This window comes from Chiloscyllium plagiosum, unplaced genomic scaffold, assembly GCF_037043375.1.
Source record: "Chiloscyllium plagiosum isolate Xiang-an unplaced genomic scaffold, Cpla_swu_hap1 HiC_scaffold_7, whole genome shotgun sequence".
Classification (NCBI taxonomy): domain Eukaryota; kingdom Metazoa; phylum Chordata; class Chondrichthyes; order Orectolobiformes; family Hemiscylliidae; genus Chiloscyllium; species Chiloscyllium plagiosum.
This window is the reverse complement of record NW_028270145.1, coordinates 67,116,431-67,131,735: the sequence shown is the minus strand read 5'-3', so window position 1 is coordinate 67,131,735 and position 15,305 is coordinate 67,116,431. Positions and strand designations below refer to the sequence as shown.

The 15,305-nt window shown below is 41.6% G+C and overlaps 1 protein-coding gene across 1 annotated transcript in view; it reads left to right on the top strand.

Moving 5' to 3' along the window:
- Positions 1 to 407: 407 nt before the first annotated feature.
- Positions 408 to 15,305, top strand: part of ifih1 (interferon induced with helicase C domain 1) — a 123,854-nt gene continuing 108,956 nt past the window's right edge. The window contains exon 1 of the mRNA XM_087989098.1: positions 408 to 996. Coding sequence (XP_087845224.1) covers positions 535 to 996 — 462 coding nt within the window. The 5' untranslated portion in view covers positions 408 to 534. The remainder of the gene's footprint in view (positions 997 to 15,305) is intronic.

The following is a 15,305-nucleotide window of genomic DNA, read 5'->3' as shown; positions in this document are numbered from 1 at the left end:
GGGATTGGAGGGCTGCGCGTTGAAGTCCACATTGATGCGCTGGGGTGAGGTGGGGGAAGGGAAATGAGGAAACTGTTGAAGTCCACATTGATGTCCTGGGGTTGAAGTGTTCTGAGGCGGAAGATGAGTAGTTCTTCCTCCAGGCGTCAGGTGGTGAGGGAGCAGCGGTGAAGGGGGCCCAGGACCTCCATGTCCTCGGCAGAGTGGGAGGGGGAGTTGAAATGTTGGGCCACAGGGCTGTTTTTATGCTAATCCGAAAATACCTGTCCCATTTGTAAAAGGGAATCTGATCTTTTGATCTGTAAATAGAAACAGAAATCGATACTTTGTTTCACTGTTTATTGGGCTTTCTACTGTACGTTGCTTAGTGTATATTTTTCTTTGATAAAGTATTGCTGATGGAAGTCCCCTTTTCTCAATTGTGTTTCACTGCGTGACTTTATAGAATCGAAACCGAAACTGATCACTTTAAAACACGGAGAAGTGGGGAGCCAGCGTTCAGTTCCAGTATCCGCTATCGCATAGCTGTTCAACATGAGCTCCAGCGAGTGTGAGCAGGGGCGAGAGCAGCAGCAGTTGATGCTGATCGATTGTTTCCGCAACCGCTTGGTCGCGACCATCCAAGTGGAGCCAGTGCTGGACTTCATCACGTTCGTGGAAGAGGCCGATAAAGAGGAGATCCGGGCCATGAAACTGCAAAAAGGCAACCAGGCTGCTGTCAATCTGCTACTCACCAAGATCACCAGGCAGCCCCCTGCAGCGGGCTGGTTTGGAGAGTTTATCACTGCCCTGAGGGAAGGCGGTTGTTCTCACGCCGCTGAGTATGTGCGTCTCGATACAGATTACGGTATATCGCCATCACTGGAAGCCCAAAATGACCTGGAGGTGAAACTCATCGACATCTTGGCCCCAAGTTTAATCGACAAGCTGCTACCCTTTGACATTTCTGTGTATTGCTTTACCAGTGGCATTTTGACCCAAGATGACGTGGAGAATGTAGGTCCTTTTTTTTTATCACTTGTAGAACTGAATGCCTTTTTCGATATTGATGTCATAAGTCAAATTAGGCTTCTTTGAAGTAGATCAAGTGACGTCACAGTATTCAAATATTATTGAACTAATGGGTGTTACCAAGTCCAAATGGGAGGTGTCCCTAGGGACTTTAAATAATTGACAATGCGAGTTCACTTATTCCTGCGTATTACATTTAAGGCATAAAGATATGAGGCACAATTGTGGGGCTTGAGGTTGACATTAATGTATTAGATACAAGACGTATTATATGAAAAAAAAACAAAATGAGAAAAAAGGTGTTAGATTCAATTTGATTTGAATAATATGTAGTGGTACTTCATAGAAATTAAAACGTTACAATTTAATCTCAATGAAAGCATGCTGAAGGATGTACTAAAAGAAAGCAAATGGCAAGTTGGCCTTCATTGCAAGAGGGTTTGTGTACAGGAGCAATATTGTCTTCCTGTGACTGTCCACACTGGGAGTACTGTGTGCAGTTTTGATCTTCTGCCGTCTCCCCATAATCCTTGATACCATTAGTAATCAATAATTTATCTATCTCTGTCTTAAATACACTCAACGACTTGGTCTCCACAGCCTTTTGCTGCAAATAGTTTCACAGATGAACTATCCTCTGGCTAAAGAAATTCTCCCTTGTCAATTTTAAAGGGCCATCCCTTCATTTATATTTGTGCCCTGGGGAAAAATGGGGAAAAGTGTCATGGGTATAATTTATGATTACCTGAACTACAAGCAGGCAAATATAATTTGCTAGCTATATGCTTCTGTGCTTAAGTAAATATGGGTTACTGTTTATGCCTGCTCAGGTCAGTGGACCTTCATTAAATTCGTTCACATCATTAGAATATTGATATTATGCATTTTCACCCTTTCCAGCCTGAAAAGCAATTCAGTAAGATCATGGCTGATCCTCCAACTCAGTACTGTGTTTTGGCTTTCTCCCCATATCCTTTGATTTTAATCCAATGACCCTTATTTATATTTTTCTTGAAAGCCTCCAATATTTTAGCCTCAACAGTTTCCTGTGGCAGAGAGTTCCATAAGCTCACAGCTCGCTGGGTGAGAGATTCTTGCTCCTCTCTGCCTTATCCTTAGACTGTGCCCTTGGGTTCTGGACTCCCTGGTCATTGAGAGCATTCTTCCTGTATCTACCTGTCTAGTCCTGTAAGAATTTTATGGATTTCTATGAAATTACCCCCTCATTTTCCTGAACTCCCGTGAATATACTCCTCACTGATCCAGTCTCTTCCCATACGTCAGTCCTACCATCCCAGGCATCAATTTGGTAAACCTTCATTGCACTCTCTCTCTAGCCAGAATAATCTTGCTCAGATGAGAAGACCGAAACTTCACACAATACTCCATATGTGGTCTTAACAAGATCATCTCCAACTGCAGTAAGACACCCCTGCTCCTGTATTGAAATCCTCTCGGTATGAGGGCAAACATCCCATTTGCCTTCTTCAATGCCTGCTGCACCTGCATGCTTACATTCAGCAACTGATGTACAAGGACACATACATCTCATTGCATCTCCCCTTTTCCCAATCTATTAGCATTCAGATCGTGATCTACCTGCCTGTTTTGGCAAACAAATGGATAACCTCACCTCTATCCACATTTTACTGCATCTGCCCTTTATTTGCCCATTTGCTTAACTTGTCCAAATTACACTGAATCATCTCTGCACCCTCTTCGCAACTCCATCCCACCCAGCTTTATATCTTCTGCAAACCTGGAGATATGACTTGTAGTTTCCTCATCCAAATTAGTATTACATATTGTGAATAGCTGGGGTCCAAGCTCTGATTCCTATAGTTTCCCACTAGTCATTCCAGAAAAATACCCATGAATTCTTATTCTTTGTTTACTGTCTGCCAACCAGTTCTCAATCCATGTCAGTAAGCAAACATAAAATCCCATGAGCTTTAATTTTGCATACTAATCTATTATGTATTACCAATTTGCTTTGCCCAATTATATGCTGACTGAAGTCAGCAATAAGTGCAGCTGCTTTATTACTTACATTGCTAGTTTCCTTTTTAATTCCATTCCTAACATTACTCTTCCTGCTTGTAGGTTTATATATAAAACCCCATTTTATCATTTCCTGCCCCTTGGTGTTTCTAAACTCAACCCGCATAGATTCTACTTCACCAGAGTTAATACCCTTCCTCACAATTGCATTAATTTCTATTTTAATCAACAGTTTTACACACCTCCATTTCATTTTTGTGTGTCCTTTCCAAAAACTGATCATTCAGTTTCTATTCCTTGTCACTCTGAGCCATGTTTCTGTCATCCCCACTACATCACTTGTTATATCTCCTTGCATGACTAATTTGTCCACAAGGATAAATTTGTCCTTAAGACTTGTCTTTTTAACATTCTTAGTTCTGTTTAGATTAGATTACTTACAGTGTGGAAACAGGCTCTTCTGCCCAACAAGTCCACATCATCCTCCGAAGGGCAACCCACCCCGACCCATTCCCCTACACTTACCCCTTCACATAACACTACGGGCAACTTAGCATGGCCAATTCACATAACTTGTACATCTTTGGACTGTGGGAGGAAACAGGAGCACCCAGAGGAAACCCATGCAGACACAGGGAGAATATGCAAACTCCACACAGACAGTTGCCCGAAGCGGGAATTGAACCCGGGTCTCTGGCGCTGTGAGGCAGCAGTGGTGATATATTCTACTATGTCTCGTGCTGGAAGTATTGAATGTTTAAGATGATGAATGAGGTCCTTTGTGTAGAAGGTATTGAGCCTCTTTAATGTTGGTGGAACACTCACCTAACAAAGTAAAAGTGTTCTCTTATAGGGTCAAGCATGTCTTAGAGCAGTTGCAGCAAATACTCAAGGTGGGTGGTGAGGTCGTGTGAGCAGCCAGATACATTGAACACATTGGTACCAAAGAGATAATTAGAGAAGGAGATGAGGTTCTGCAGAGTGAATATAGGAAGTTAGGCACAAGGTTCAAAAGCAGGACCTTAAGGGTAGTATTCTCTGGATTATGAGTGGCGCAATGTGCTCGTGAGAGCAGCAGAGGAGAATGAGTGGTGAGCAGATGGTGCAGGGAACATGAATTCAGATTTTCAGATCATTAGAATCTCTTTCGGAATAGAAGCGACCTGTACAAGAGGGATGAGTTTCGCCCAAAATGGAGGAGATCAATATCCTGGAGGGGAGATTTGCTTGTGCTACTCAGAAGCCTTTAAACTAGTAGGGACAGGGAAGGTGGGGGGATCCTAAAGCAATAGGGAGAAAAGAGCGAGGTTGAGGATAGTTCAGAAGATAAAGGGAGTAAGTTAAGTAGACAGGGCAGGCAAGAGCACAGCAAAGATTCCGGTATAACTAAATAATTAAACTGCATTTATTTCAATGCAAGAGGCCTTACCGGTAAGGCAGATGAACTTAAGGCACGAATGGAAACATGAGACGGGTCATCATAGCTATTACAGAAATGTGGTTGAGGGAGGGACAGGATGGACAGATCAATGTTCCAGTGTATAGATGCATTAGGAAGGATAGAGACGGAAGAAAGAGAGGAGTAGGAGGGGTGTTTTTGTTTAGGGAAAACAGGATTGCTCTATTTAGAGAGGATATTTCTGGGGGATCATCCAGAGAAGCTGTGTGGGTTGAACTGAGAAATAAAAAGGAGATGATCACTTTTGATAGGATTGTACTGCAGATGCCCCAGTAGTTAGCAAGAAACTGTATGTGCAGTATGTAGGCAGATCTCAAACATCCCAAAGAATAATCCCCTATTCGTGGATTTTAACTTTTCACATGTAGACTGGACCTTCCATAGTGTTTAGGTCTTGTATAAAAGTTAAAGTTCTAAATTCGAGCAAGGTCAATTTTGATGGTATTAAACAGAAACATTCAAAAGTTGTTTGGGGTGAGCTGTTTGTAGATAAAGGGACGACTCGCAAGTAGGAGGATGTCAAAAGTGAGATAACGAGTTCAGAGACAATATGTTCCTGTTAGAGTGAAAGGCAAGACTGGTAGGAACAAGAAACACTGGATGACTAGGGGTATTGAGGCACTGCTCAAGACAAAGAAGGAGGCATATGTCAAGAATAGACAGCCGAGATCAAGCGAATTCTTTGAAGAGTATAGGGAGAGCAGGAGCATATTTAAGAGGAGAATCAGGAATGCAAAGAGGGGAAATGAGGTAGCCAAGGCAGATAAGCTTAAGGAGAATCAAAAGAGATTCCACAAGTGCATTAAGAGCAAAATAGCAACTACGGAATAGGAGCTCTTAAAAAATCAGCAAGGTCATCTATGTGTGGAACCAGAAGAGATGAGTGAGATACTGAACAAATACTTTGTGTCAGTATTTACTGTGGAGAAAGACATGGAGGCTAGGGAACTTGGGGAAATAAATACTGATGTCTTGAAAACAGTCCTTTTACAGAATAGAAAGTGCTGGAAATCTTAAAACACATAAAGGTAGATAAATCCCTGTAACCTGATCAGTGTATTCCAGGACATTGTGGGAAGTTAAGGAAGAAATTGCAGAGTCCTTAGCAGAAATATTTGTATCATTGACAGCCATGGGTGAGGTGCCAGAAGACTGGAGGATGACTGAAGTTGTGTCTTTATTTAAGAAAGGCTGTAAGGAAAAGCCAGGGAACTATAGATTGGTCAGTCTGAAGTCAGTGGTGGGTAGGTTGTTGGAGGGAATTCATAGAGACAGGACTTAACACCTTTTGGAGAGACAAGGATTGATTAAGGATAACCAGCATGGCTTTGTGCATGAAAAATCGTGTCTCATAGACTTGATTGAGTTTTTGAGGATGTGACCAAGAAGACAGATGAGGGAACGTTGTCTACATGGACTTTAGCAAGGCCTTCAACAAGGTTCTGCATGGTAGACTGATTAGTAAAGTTAGATCAGATGGGATTCAGGGAGAGCTAGCCAATTGGATGCAAAATTGGCTTGACGGTAGGAGTTACAAATTGGTGGTAGAGTGTTGTTTTTTGGCCTAGAGGACTGTGACCAGGGATGTTCCATAGGGATTGATGCAGGCTCCTCTGTTGCTTGCCATTTATATAAACAATTTGGATGAGAATATAGGAAGCATGGTTAATAAATTTGTGGATGACACCAAAATTGGTGGTGTAAAGGACAGTGAAGAAGGTGATCTAAGAGTAACATGGGATTTTGTTCAGTTGGGCCAATGGGCCAAGGAATGGCCGATGAAGTTTAATTTAGATAAGTTCAAGGTATTGCATTTTGGTAAGAGAAACCAGGGCAGGACTTAAACAACGAATAGTAGAGCCCTGAGATGTGTTGTTGTTGAGAGAGACCTACGGTTTCAGGGACATAGTTCTTTGAAAGTGGTGCCACTGATGGACAGGCTGGTGAAAAAGTCATTTGGCACGCTTCTCATGTGTGAAGAAGCATGTCACTGCTTCACAAATTGATCAGAGCATTGAGTATAGGAGTCAGGATGTCATGTTACGGCTATACAAGACATTGGTTAGGCCACATTTAGAGTACTGCGTAGAGTTCTAGTTGCCCTGCTATAGGAAGGATATTATTAAACTGGAAAGGGAGCAGAAAAGATTTACAAGGATGTTACCAGCACTGGAGGGTTTGAGTTATAAGGAGAGTGTTATTAGGCTGGAACATTTTTCCTTGGAGTGCAGAAGGTTGGGGATGACCTTTTAGAAGTTTATAAAATCATTAGTAGCATAGATAAGGCGAATTGGACAGATTAGGGAATTCAAAGCTAGAGCGCATAGATTTAAGATGAGAGGGGAAAGATTTGAAAGGAATCTGAGGGGCAACATTTTCACATAGAGTGGTGCGTATGTGGAACGAGCTGCCAGAAGAAGTGGTAGAGGCAGGTACAATTGCAACATTCTAAAGACATTTGGCAGGTACATGAATAGAAAATGTTTAGAGGGATATGGGTCAAATGCAGGCAATTGAGACTAGTTTATTTTGGGAAATCTTGTTGGCATGGACGAATTGGACTGAAGGGTCTGTTTCCCTGCTGTGATTATGATTCTATATTGCAGACATGTGCCCGAGATGGTGGACAGCCTTTGGGAATTCAGGAGGTGAGTTATTCACTGAATAATTCCCAGCTGCTGATGTTCTTTTGTAGCCAGAGTATTAGATAGCTGGTCCAGTTAGGTTTCATGTCACCAATTGATGGTGGTAGATTCATCAATGGTAATGTCATTGAACATTAAGCAAGGGTGGCTAGATTCTGACTTGTGGGAGATGGTTATTGTGAAGCACGTTTGATGTGCAAATGTTGTTAGCCATTTATCAGCTCAAGTATTTCATGCTCGCCCCTCATAGCAGTTGAGAAGATAGTGGTCATACGCATCATTGAACGGCTGCAATCCATGGCTGGTCGGCACACATCAGTAGTATTTATTGGAAACAGTTACCAAAGTTTTGACCTAGCGGCAATGGAAGAGTACAGTTCAAGTCAGGATGTTGTGTAATTTGGACGATATATTTTTCATATAGTGGTGTGCTCAGCTGCTGCTGACTATGTTTTTCTAGAAAGTCGGAGCCAGGAATTTGGAAGATGCTGACAAAGATATCTTTGCAGGTGCTACAGTGCATCTTACAGTCAGTACACAGTGCTGATACTATCTGCCACTGGTGGAAGGTGACTGTTTAAAGTGATGCGTAGGTGGTCAATTAAGCAGCTTGTTTTGAGCTGATTGTGTCAAACTTCTTTGACCTTGGTGGAGCTGTAACTCATCCAAGCAAGTGGGGCAGAGTAAGTATTCTATTGCTTTCCTGATCTAATGCCTTGTAGATATTGAACAGTTATGGGAGATAAGGAGCTGAATTACTCATTGCAGAATACTAGTCTCTGACCAGCTGTTATAGCTGCAGTATTTATGTGGCTAGTCCAGTTAATTTTCATGTCAATGGTAACCCTCAGGATGTTGATGCTGAGAGTTTTCTCCAATGATAATTCCATTGAATGTCAAGTTTATATGGTTTGATTCTCTTATGAGAATGTCATTGCCTTGACCTTATGTGAGATGTATTTTATTTATCACTTATTAGCTCAAGCCTGAATGTTGTTCTAGGTTTTTCTTCAATTTCTGTGGAACTATAAATGGAAATAAAGTATTGTAATCATCAAAAAACATCCCTAGTTCTGAAACTTAAAGGATAAGGGATCTGTGGAATTCTCATTCTCAGAGATCACTGGAGACAGACTCATTTAATATCTTCAAGGTAGAGGTTTATATATTTTTGACTAATAAGGGGCTTAAACAGTATTAGTTTAGGCAGTAAAGTAGAGTTAAGGCCAAAATCAGAACAACCATGATCTTATCGAATGGTGCAATAGCCATTGGACTGCACCAACTATTTATTGTTGTCATTGAATGCTCCTTGTCCTTTTCCATGGCCAATTTAAACCTCATGGTCCTGTAACTGTTATCAGTAAATATTCCCTCACTAATGCTAGGAAGGTCTAGTTGATACAACTCATTCCCCAGAAACAGAAATACCAAGGCCTCTTAGTCTCATTCATAGAAACATGCAGCACAGAAAATTCTCCTGATGGAAATTCTGAACCTTCCTATAATTTCCACAAGGGACCAAATGATCTGTTCCTGCTCCAAATTTGAATGTACATATGTTCAAATGCACTGCTGAGTGTATTCTATTGGCTTCCAATGAGGAATGATACAAAGGGACAAATTTGCAAGGAAGTTATAGAAAGATTCAGAATTTCTATCAGGAGAATTTTCTGCACTGCATGCTTCAATGAATGACAGTAAGAGGCCTTGGTATTTCTGGTTCTGGAGACTGACTTGTATCCACTGAATTCAGTGTCAGTGAGGGAACATTTAGTGACAACAGTTACATTAGCATGAGCTTTAAATTGGCCATGGAAAAGGACAAGGAGCATTCAAAGACAACAATAATTAGTTGGAGAGGTCCAATTTCAATGGTTTAAGAAGGGATCTGACCAAATAAATTGGAATGAAAGATTGTCAGGCAAAACTGTAATAGTACAATGGTCTCCCTTCAAAGAGAAGACAGTTTGGTGTAGCCAAGGTGCATTCTCATAAGGGGGAACTATCAGGCAAACAAACTGAGCACTCCCTGGACAACGAAAGCGATAATACCAGAAAAGGGTGGGTAATAAAATTGAGAACCATGTGGAATTTAAAAGGTCAGAGGGTAAGTAAATATGCAACATAGTGGAATAAAAGGTAAGAATTAGAAGAGACTGGTAACTGCTTTAAAAAGGAATCCAAAAGTTTTACTTACCATCTGAACAATAAAAGAGCAGTAAAAGAAAGTGTGGAGCCATGTAGGCACCAAAAAACAACTGACACATAGAAGCAGTGGACATAGCTGAGGTTCTAAATATGAACTTTGCATCTCTCTTTACCAGTCAAGAAGATGCTGCCCATGTCATAATGAAAGAAGAAGTTGTTAAAATACATGATAGTAGGTGGACTAAAAATTGATAAAGAGAAGAAATTGGTCTCAGTACGAGGAGTCCAGAGGCAGGGGAATTCTGGAAAGTTACCCCGTTTGGGTCTGGGGTAGAAAAGGTGTTACTATCCTCAAGGACAACCTTTCTACAAAGTTTGTTCACATAGGTGCCCTTCCACTCACACCCGCCCCCCCCCCCCCCCCCCACCCCATTTACCTCTTTCCCCACCTCCCAACAAGCATCTCCAGTAAGAACGTCCTACATTCACACTGTGCGAACCTCCCCTTTTATGTGCCTCACTCTGCACATATCTGGAATAGGATTCCAGGCCGCCTGCTTGTAGTCACAGCTCTTGCCAATGTTGTCACTGATGTTGCTCGGACAACAAAACTGTCAGTAAATTTGAAGAGCTGACAATGCAGAGAGGAAATAAAATGTGAAAAACAAACAGCGTTACTTGGAAAACGAAGGTACTGATTGTACTACAGTTCCATTTTCTGGGATACAAGCCAAGTCAAATCAGTATGTGTCATTCACGTTTTCCTGATTTTTCATTTTGGGAGATGCCTGAAGTATGACTTTCAGCCAAATATTGTGCAGATGTCCTGTTTAATACTCCTTGGTGTGTTCAATGGCTGCCAGACCACTGTGCTCTGTGGAGATACATTCCCCACTGTCTCTTCAGGCGACATTGCTAGGAAACCCCACCATCCAGGAAATCGATTGTGATTAATTAAGGAAGTTCAGCAGTGAGTTTTAAGAGAAGAAATAGAGAGCAGTATTGAATGATTATTTGAGACCGGGGGAATATTTAGCAAGGAATACAGTGTTCTCCAGGAGTCACTATTTGAGGATCTATGGGAATACTAATGATAGTGATCAAAAAGAGATAGACAGGCTGGTGAAAAGGATGTAAGATGTAATAAATCCGAAATCATGTTCTTCCTTCCTGGTTTCTATTGTGTTAATGATGCTGCTTTGCTCTGTTTCTGCTCTTTTGTTTCTATCTATCTTTTTCCTGCTCTTTTTTTTGAGCCTTCTACATTTGCTTCTTTCACTGTCTTCTTACCTTTTTGGAGGGAATTGGGAGATGTGTAAGGAAGCCACCAGTTCCTGCAGTCTGTATTTTGAGTGGGATGTAGGAGCAATGTATTGTCACCAGCATCTCCAGCCCACCCAGACATGCACTTTCCCTCACAGTTTCACTTCCATTATCTTTATCATTTCACGTTAGTTGATGAGGGCAACAGATGAAGTGGGACAATTTAATATAAGCATTGACGGACCTCCTCTTTCATATGTATCATAAATTTACCAGAGCCACAAAGCATAAATAACACAAAAGTAGCCACAGTTAGCCTCTACCATGAATAAAACATGTAGCCGCTGTGCTCACACCATGAATAACTCATACATTCCCACAGCACACGCATCAAAATGAAATACATATGTGAGCACAGTGCACCCCTCATGATGAATAAACCATTAACTGCAGTACAGCTCTTTACCATGAATAACATACATTGGACTATGACGATCCATTCATTTCTTGACCTTGATGTTGCACTCAAGATTGCAAGCCACTTCATAAGTTGCATTTTAGCATTCTTTACCCACAGAGCAGTGTGGTTAGGGCTGGTATCATTCACTGTGGTCACCAAGGAAATTTTCACTTTGACCTCACCTTGCCAATTCTAGATCTGGTTAGAAGATCCTGTAGGAATTCAAGAAGAGCTTTTTTACTTGGAGTGCTGAAAAGGTGGAATTCACATTGGCACATTGGATAGTTTAATGTATGGAGAAGCTAGAGAGAACATCATAGGAGGATGAGCGAATAGGTAGAAAAGAAGTAATAAGGTAAAAACAATGACTGCAGATGCTGGAAACCAGATTCTGGATTAGTGGTGCTGGAAGAGCACAGCAGTTCAGGCAGCATCCAAGGAGCTTCGAGCTTTTGCCCAAAATGTCGATTTCGAAGCTCCTTGGATGCTGCCTGAACTACTGTGCTCTTCCAGCACCACTAATTCAGAAAAGAAGTAATGTTAGGGAAGGCTTGCATGGAATATAAATATCGACATAGACTAGCGCAGCCAAATGGAAATCTGGTGCTCGAAATCTAAGTAAAACTATTACTGATTCATCAATTTATGTAACTGTGACAGTCTAAACCAATAAGTGATGGCAATGTAATGCAAATAGTAATGGCACTGGACTAGCAAGTCAATTAAACCCAGATTAATACTCTGGGAGATGAGTTCAAATTCCACTATGGTAACTGGTCGAATTTAAATTCAAAAAGTAAATCTGGAATTGAAAACTAATCTCACAGTGACCATAATGTTGTCATCAATTATTGCAAAGCCACTTTTGGTTCGCACTATCTTTCTGAAGGGAAACATCTGGACTGGTCTAAATGTGAGTTCACATCCACAACAATGACTCTTAACTTTCCTTTGAAATGACTTAGAAGGCAAGTAGGTGTCAAATACTGGTCTCACTAGTGATATTTCCATCTCATGAAAACATAAAGAAATCTCTGGGTTGATTCCTGCAAGTACAGCTTGCCATTGATTGTACATATGTAGCAATCCAAGAACACTGAATGAAACTGGAGGCTTTATCAACATATGATTTATTCTATCAATGTAGAGCTGGTAAGAAAGGGTCATGCATTTGTGCAGCAGATTCCTTCAGAACTGTTGTGGTGTTTTTATACAGCAGCAGAAAGAAAGGCTTGTATTTTCCAAAGTATCATTGATGACCACAGGACAGCCCAAAGTGCTTTGCAGTCTCTTAAGTACTTTTGTGAAGTTCAGTCAATATTTGAAGTGTGACCATTAGTCTGATTTTCATACTACAAGCTCCTGCAAACAATCTATGTGATAATGAGCAGAAAATCTGCTTTTAATGATATTGACTGAGGGGTAAACATTGGCCAGCACAACAAGGAGAACTCCTCTGCTCTGAAATAAAATCAGAAAGTGTTGGAGAAAGTCAGCAAATCTGGCAGCATCTGTGGAGAGAGTTCTAGAGTACTTAGGTCCACATGACTTCAGAATAGTGTCATGGATTATTTTACATCGACCTTAGCAGGGCATCAGTTTAGCATTTTATCTAAACGAGATCCCAAAACAAAAGTTACAAGTATGAGATTGGTACATCTTCTATGCTTTGACACATGGTTCTTATATCAAAATGCACTCACGATGAACGTTAACCAAATAAAGCTTTTGGAATAGCCTTCCTAGGTTTTCTTCAAATAGTTTTGAAACATGTAACGACCTAAAATCTGCTGACGACTAAGGAAAATCTCAATTAAATAGACTGGAATTTTGAAAATTAAGTACAATGCACGTAATCAGGCTGCACTTCCTAAAATCATTTTCTGGAGTCACAACTAACATCACCAAAAAGAAAGGCTGAGACCTTCAAATAAAAATGTTAGTGCAAGCATTCCAAAGGCTACAAAAGAAAATTAAATGTATACTTCAATTTGATAGTTTTGCTGTAATATGGTAATATTATAGCATAAATTTCTGTGATGGAATAAATATCTTGTGGATCAAATATTTTCAATGTGTTTGAGTGATCGCAGGAAAAGATAGTACAGTGTCACCAAGTGGTCAAGTTCTGCAATTACATCAGGACTCATAATTATTAGTTTTCATTATGAATTCGGACATACTGATATACTTAGAAGGGAAACATCTTGACAAAATGTGGTAGTTGGAAGTAGGAAGTGGACACAGACATGAAGAGCCTAGCGATCCAGTCCGCAGTGACTGAGAGCAATGTATCTCATGGAATGTTACAGTCTTCACCTCATTAGTTTTGCAACCAGGATGTTTTCTCAAAGAATCATGCTGCTGAAGAGGCAGAAATGTTCACCATTGCCAGAACCTTCTTGCATATATGTTGAAGATGTCATATTCAAACTTAGTTGCACACCACTTCAATTGTGACAAGCCAACAAGTGGCACTCACACCGTCCTGCAGGATTTTTATCATCGAGAAGAAAAGAAAGTTCCTACTTCAGGACAGTGAACTGGAGGTGCTGGTGATTGGAGAGGGCAGTCCAATACCTGCAGATTACCATCGAAGGTCGTGCCATCACACCAACCAGCCTCGGCCCAAATGACCATTTGGACCAGTACGATGCCCTGGGTGAAGCAGAATGTCAAGCAGTGCAGAAATCTGCAAGGGTGTGTGCAACAGTCTTCTTTATGCCACCTCACAATTTCAGGGCCACTTCTGGCACTGCACACCTCTCACCCAGACGCATGGACTACTACCATCATTATTACATGAATAGTGTTGATTCAGTGGCTCTCACCTCCCTCATCTTCCCAAACTACTAAGCCTTCCTTTCCTTTTTGCTTCTTTACCTCACTTACTGGTGACAACTCATTACCTCGACTTCTCCAGTATCATCACTAACTGCTCTTCAATCCACATACGTTGTACTTGGTCCAACTCTTTCACTGCAGGAAATGTTGGCCTACAACCAGGTCAAGAAGGGGAGGCCTCAATATCCAACCAACCCAGTAAGAACCATTTTCCAATGCTGTACTGTTCTCCCATTACGAGCAGTGCAAATTCATTTTCAGTCTGCACAGCCTTAATCCCCCTTAAACAGCTGCTTCCTTTTCTTCTTTCACTGAGGCACTGGCAACACACATCCAATCCCCACCCAGAAGAGACCAATATCAGAGATTCTTAACTCCACCTCCACCTTGGCGAAGGAAGACACTGAACTCTTACAGGATGCACAGGCAAGGCTTTCACCTACACTTCTACTAGCTCAGAGACCTTTACCTCTGTATCTAGAATAGACTTGTGAACAAAACTCTGGGGAGCACACCACTAACATGGTCAAGGAAGAAAAACCCCAGATCTTTGACATATGTATGACTGCCAGAGATTAGGCACCAGCTCGTGCCATGGTCTTAGGCATTAATGACGTTGTCAAAATGCACAGACAGGCACAGGAGCAACAGATGGGTTTGCCAGAAGTTTGTCATGGATGAAGGATGGAGGAGTCTATCATTGAAAACCAGGTCCAGCACACTCAGTGTCTGCAGGTTATGCGCAGAGGTCTGCACTCTATCACTGTAGTCATGGACACTCAGCCTCAATGGCAAATTGAGAGGGTGACCACGGATCTTTATCTCACTCCAGGTCCAGCTTCTTTTCAGGGAGACAGGGTGGTGCCAGCAGGCACTCATATAGAGGAACTGCCACACACAGGATCGCCCTTCTCGGGACACTGCAGGGGCACCCAGCCCCTGCTTTTGCCACAAAGATCCCCATTTGTAATTGATACAAACTGCAGACCTAAAATCTTTCAAGACAGCTGTGACCTTGACATCGACCAGGAAGACATTGCCACCCTATCCCTCTGAGTTCAGTTCCTACTCCTCAAAAAACTCCTCGGTAATGATAAGCCAAGAGATTCTTATCCAGCAACTACACTGTCTTTTAGACAATTGGAGAGAAAGACAGCGAGGCATCTTGATTTTTGTTCTCATCATTGCCCTCTGCCTCCTTGGTAGATCATCATCAGCTGCTGCACCCTCTGGTGGCTGTACAGGGGACAGCTGTTCCTGTTGATGCTGTTGTAATTACTATCGCCTCCTCCATTATCATGCAAGCTGCACCAAGGTCACAAAGACTCAAGCCACAGCATTTTTCATGTCAGAAGCATGAGCAGCTAATCTGTGTTGAATGTTAGAAAGATAATACAATTTTATTGAAGGATCTCCTGAGCCCTCACATCTATCACAATGAAGCTTACCCAGTGTGGCATGGAAGCTTTGA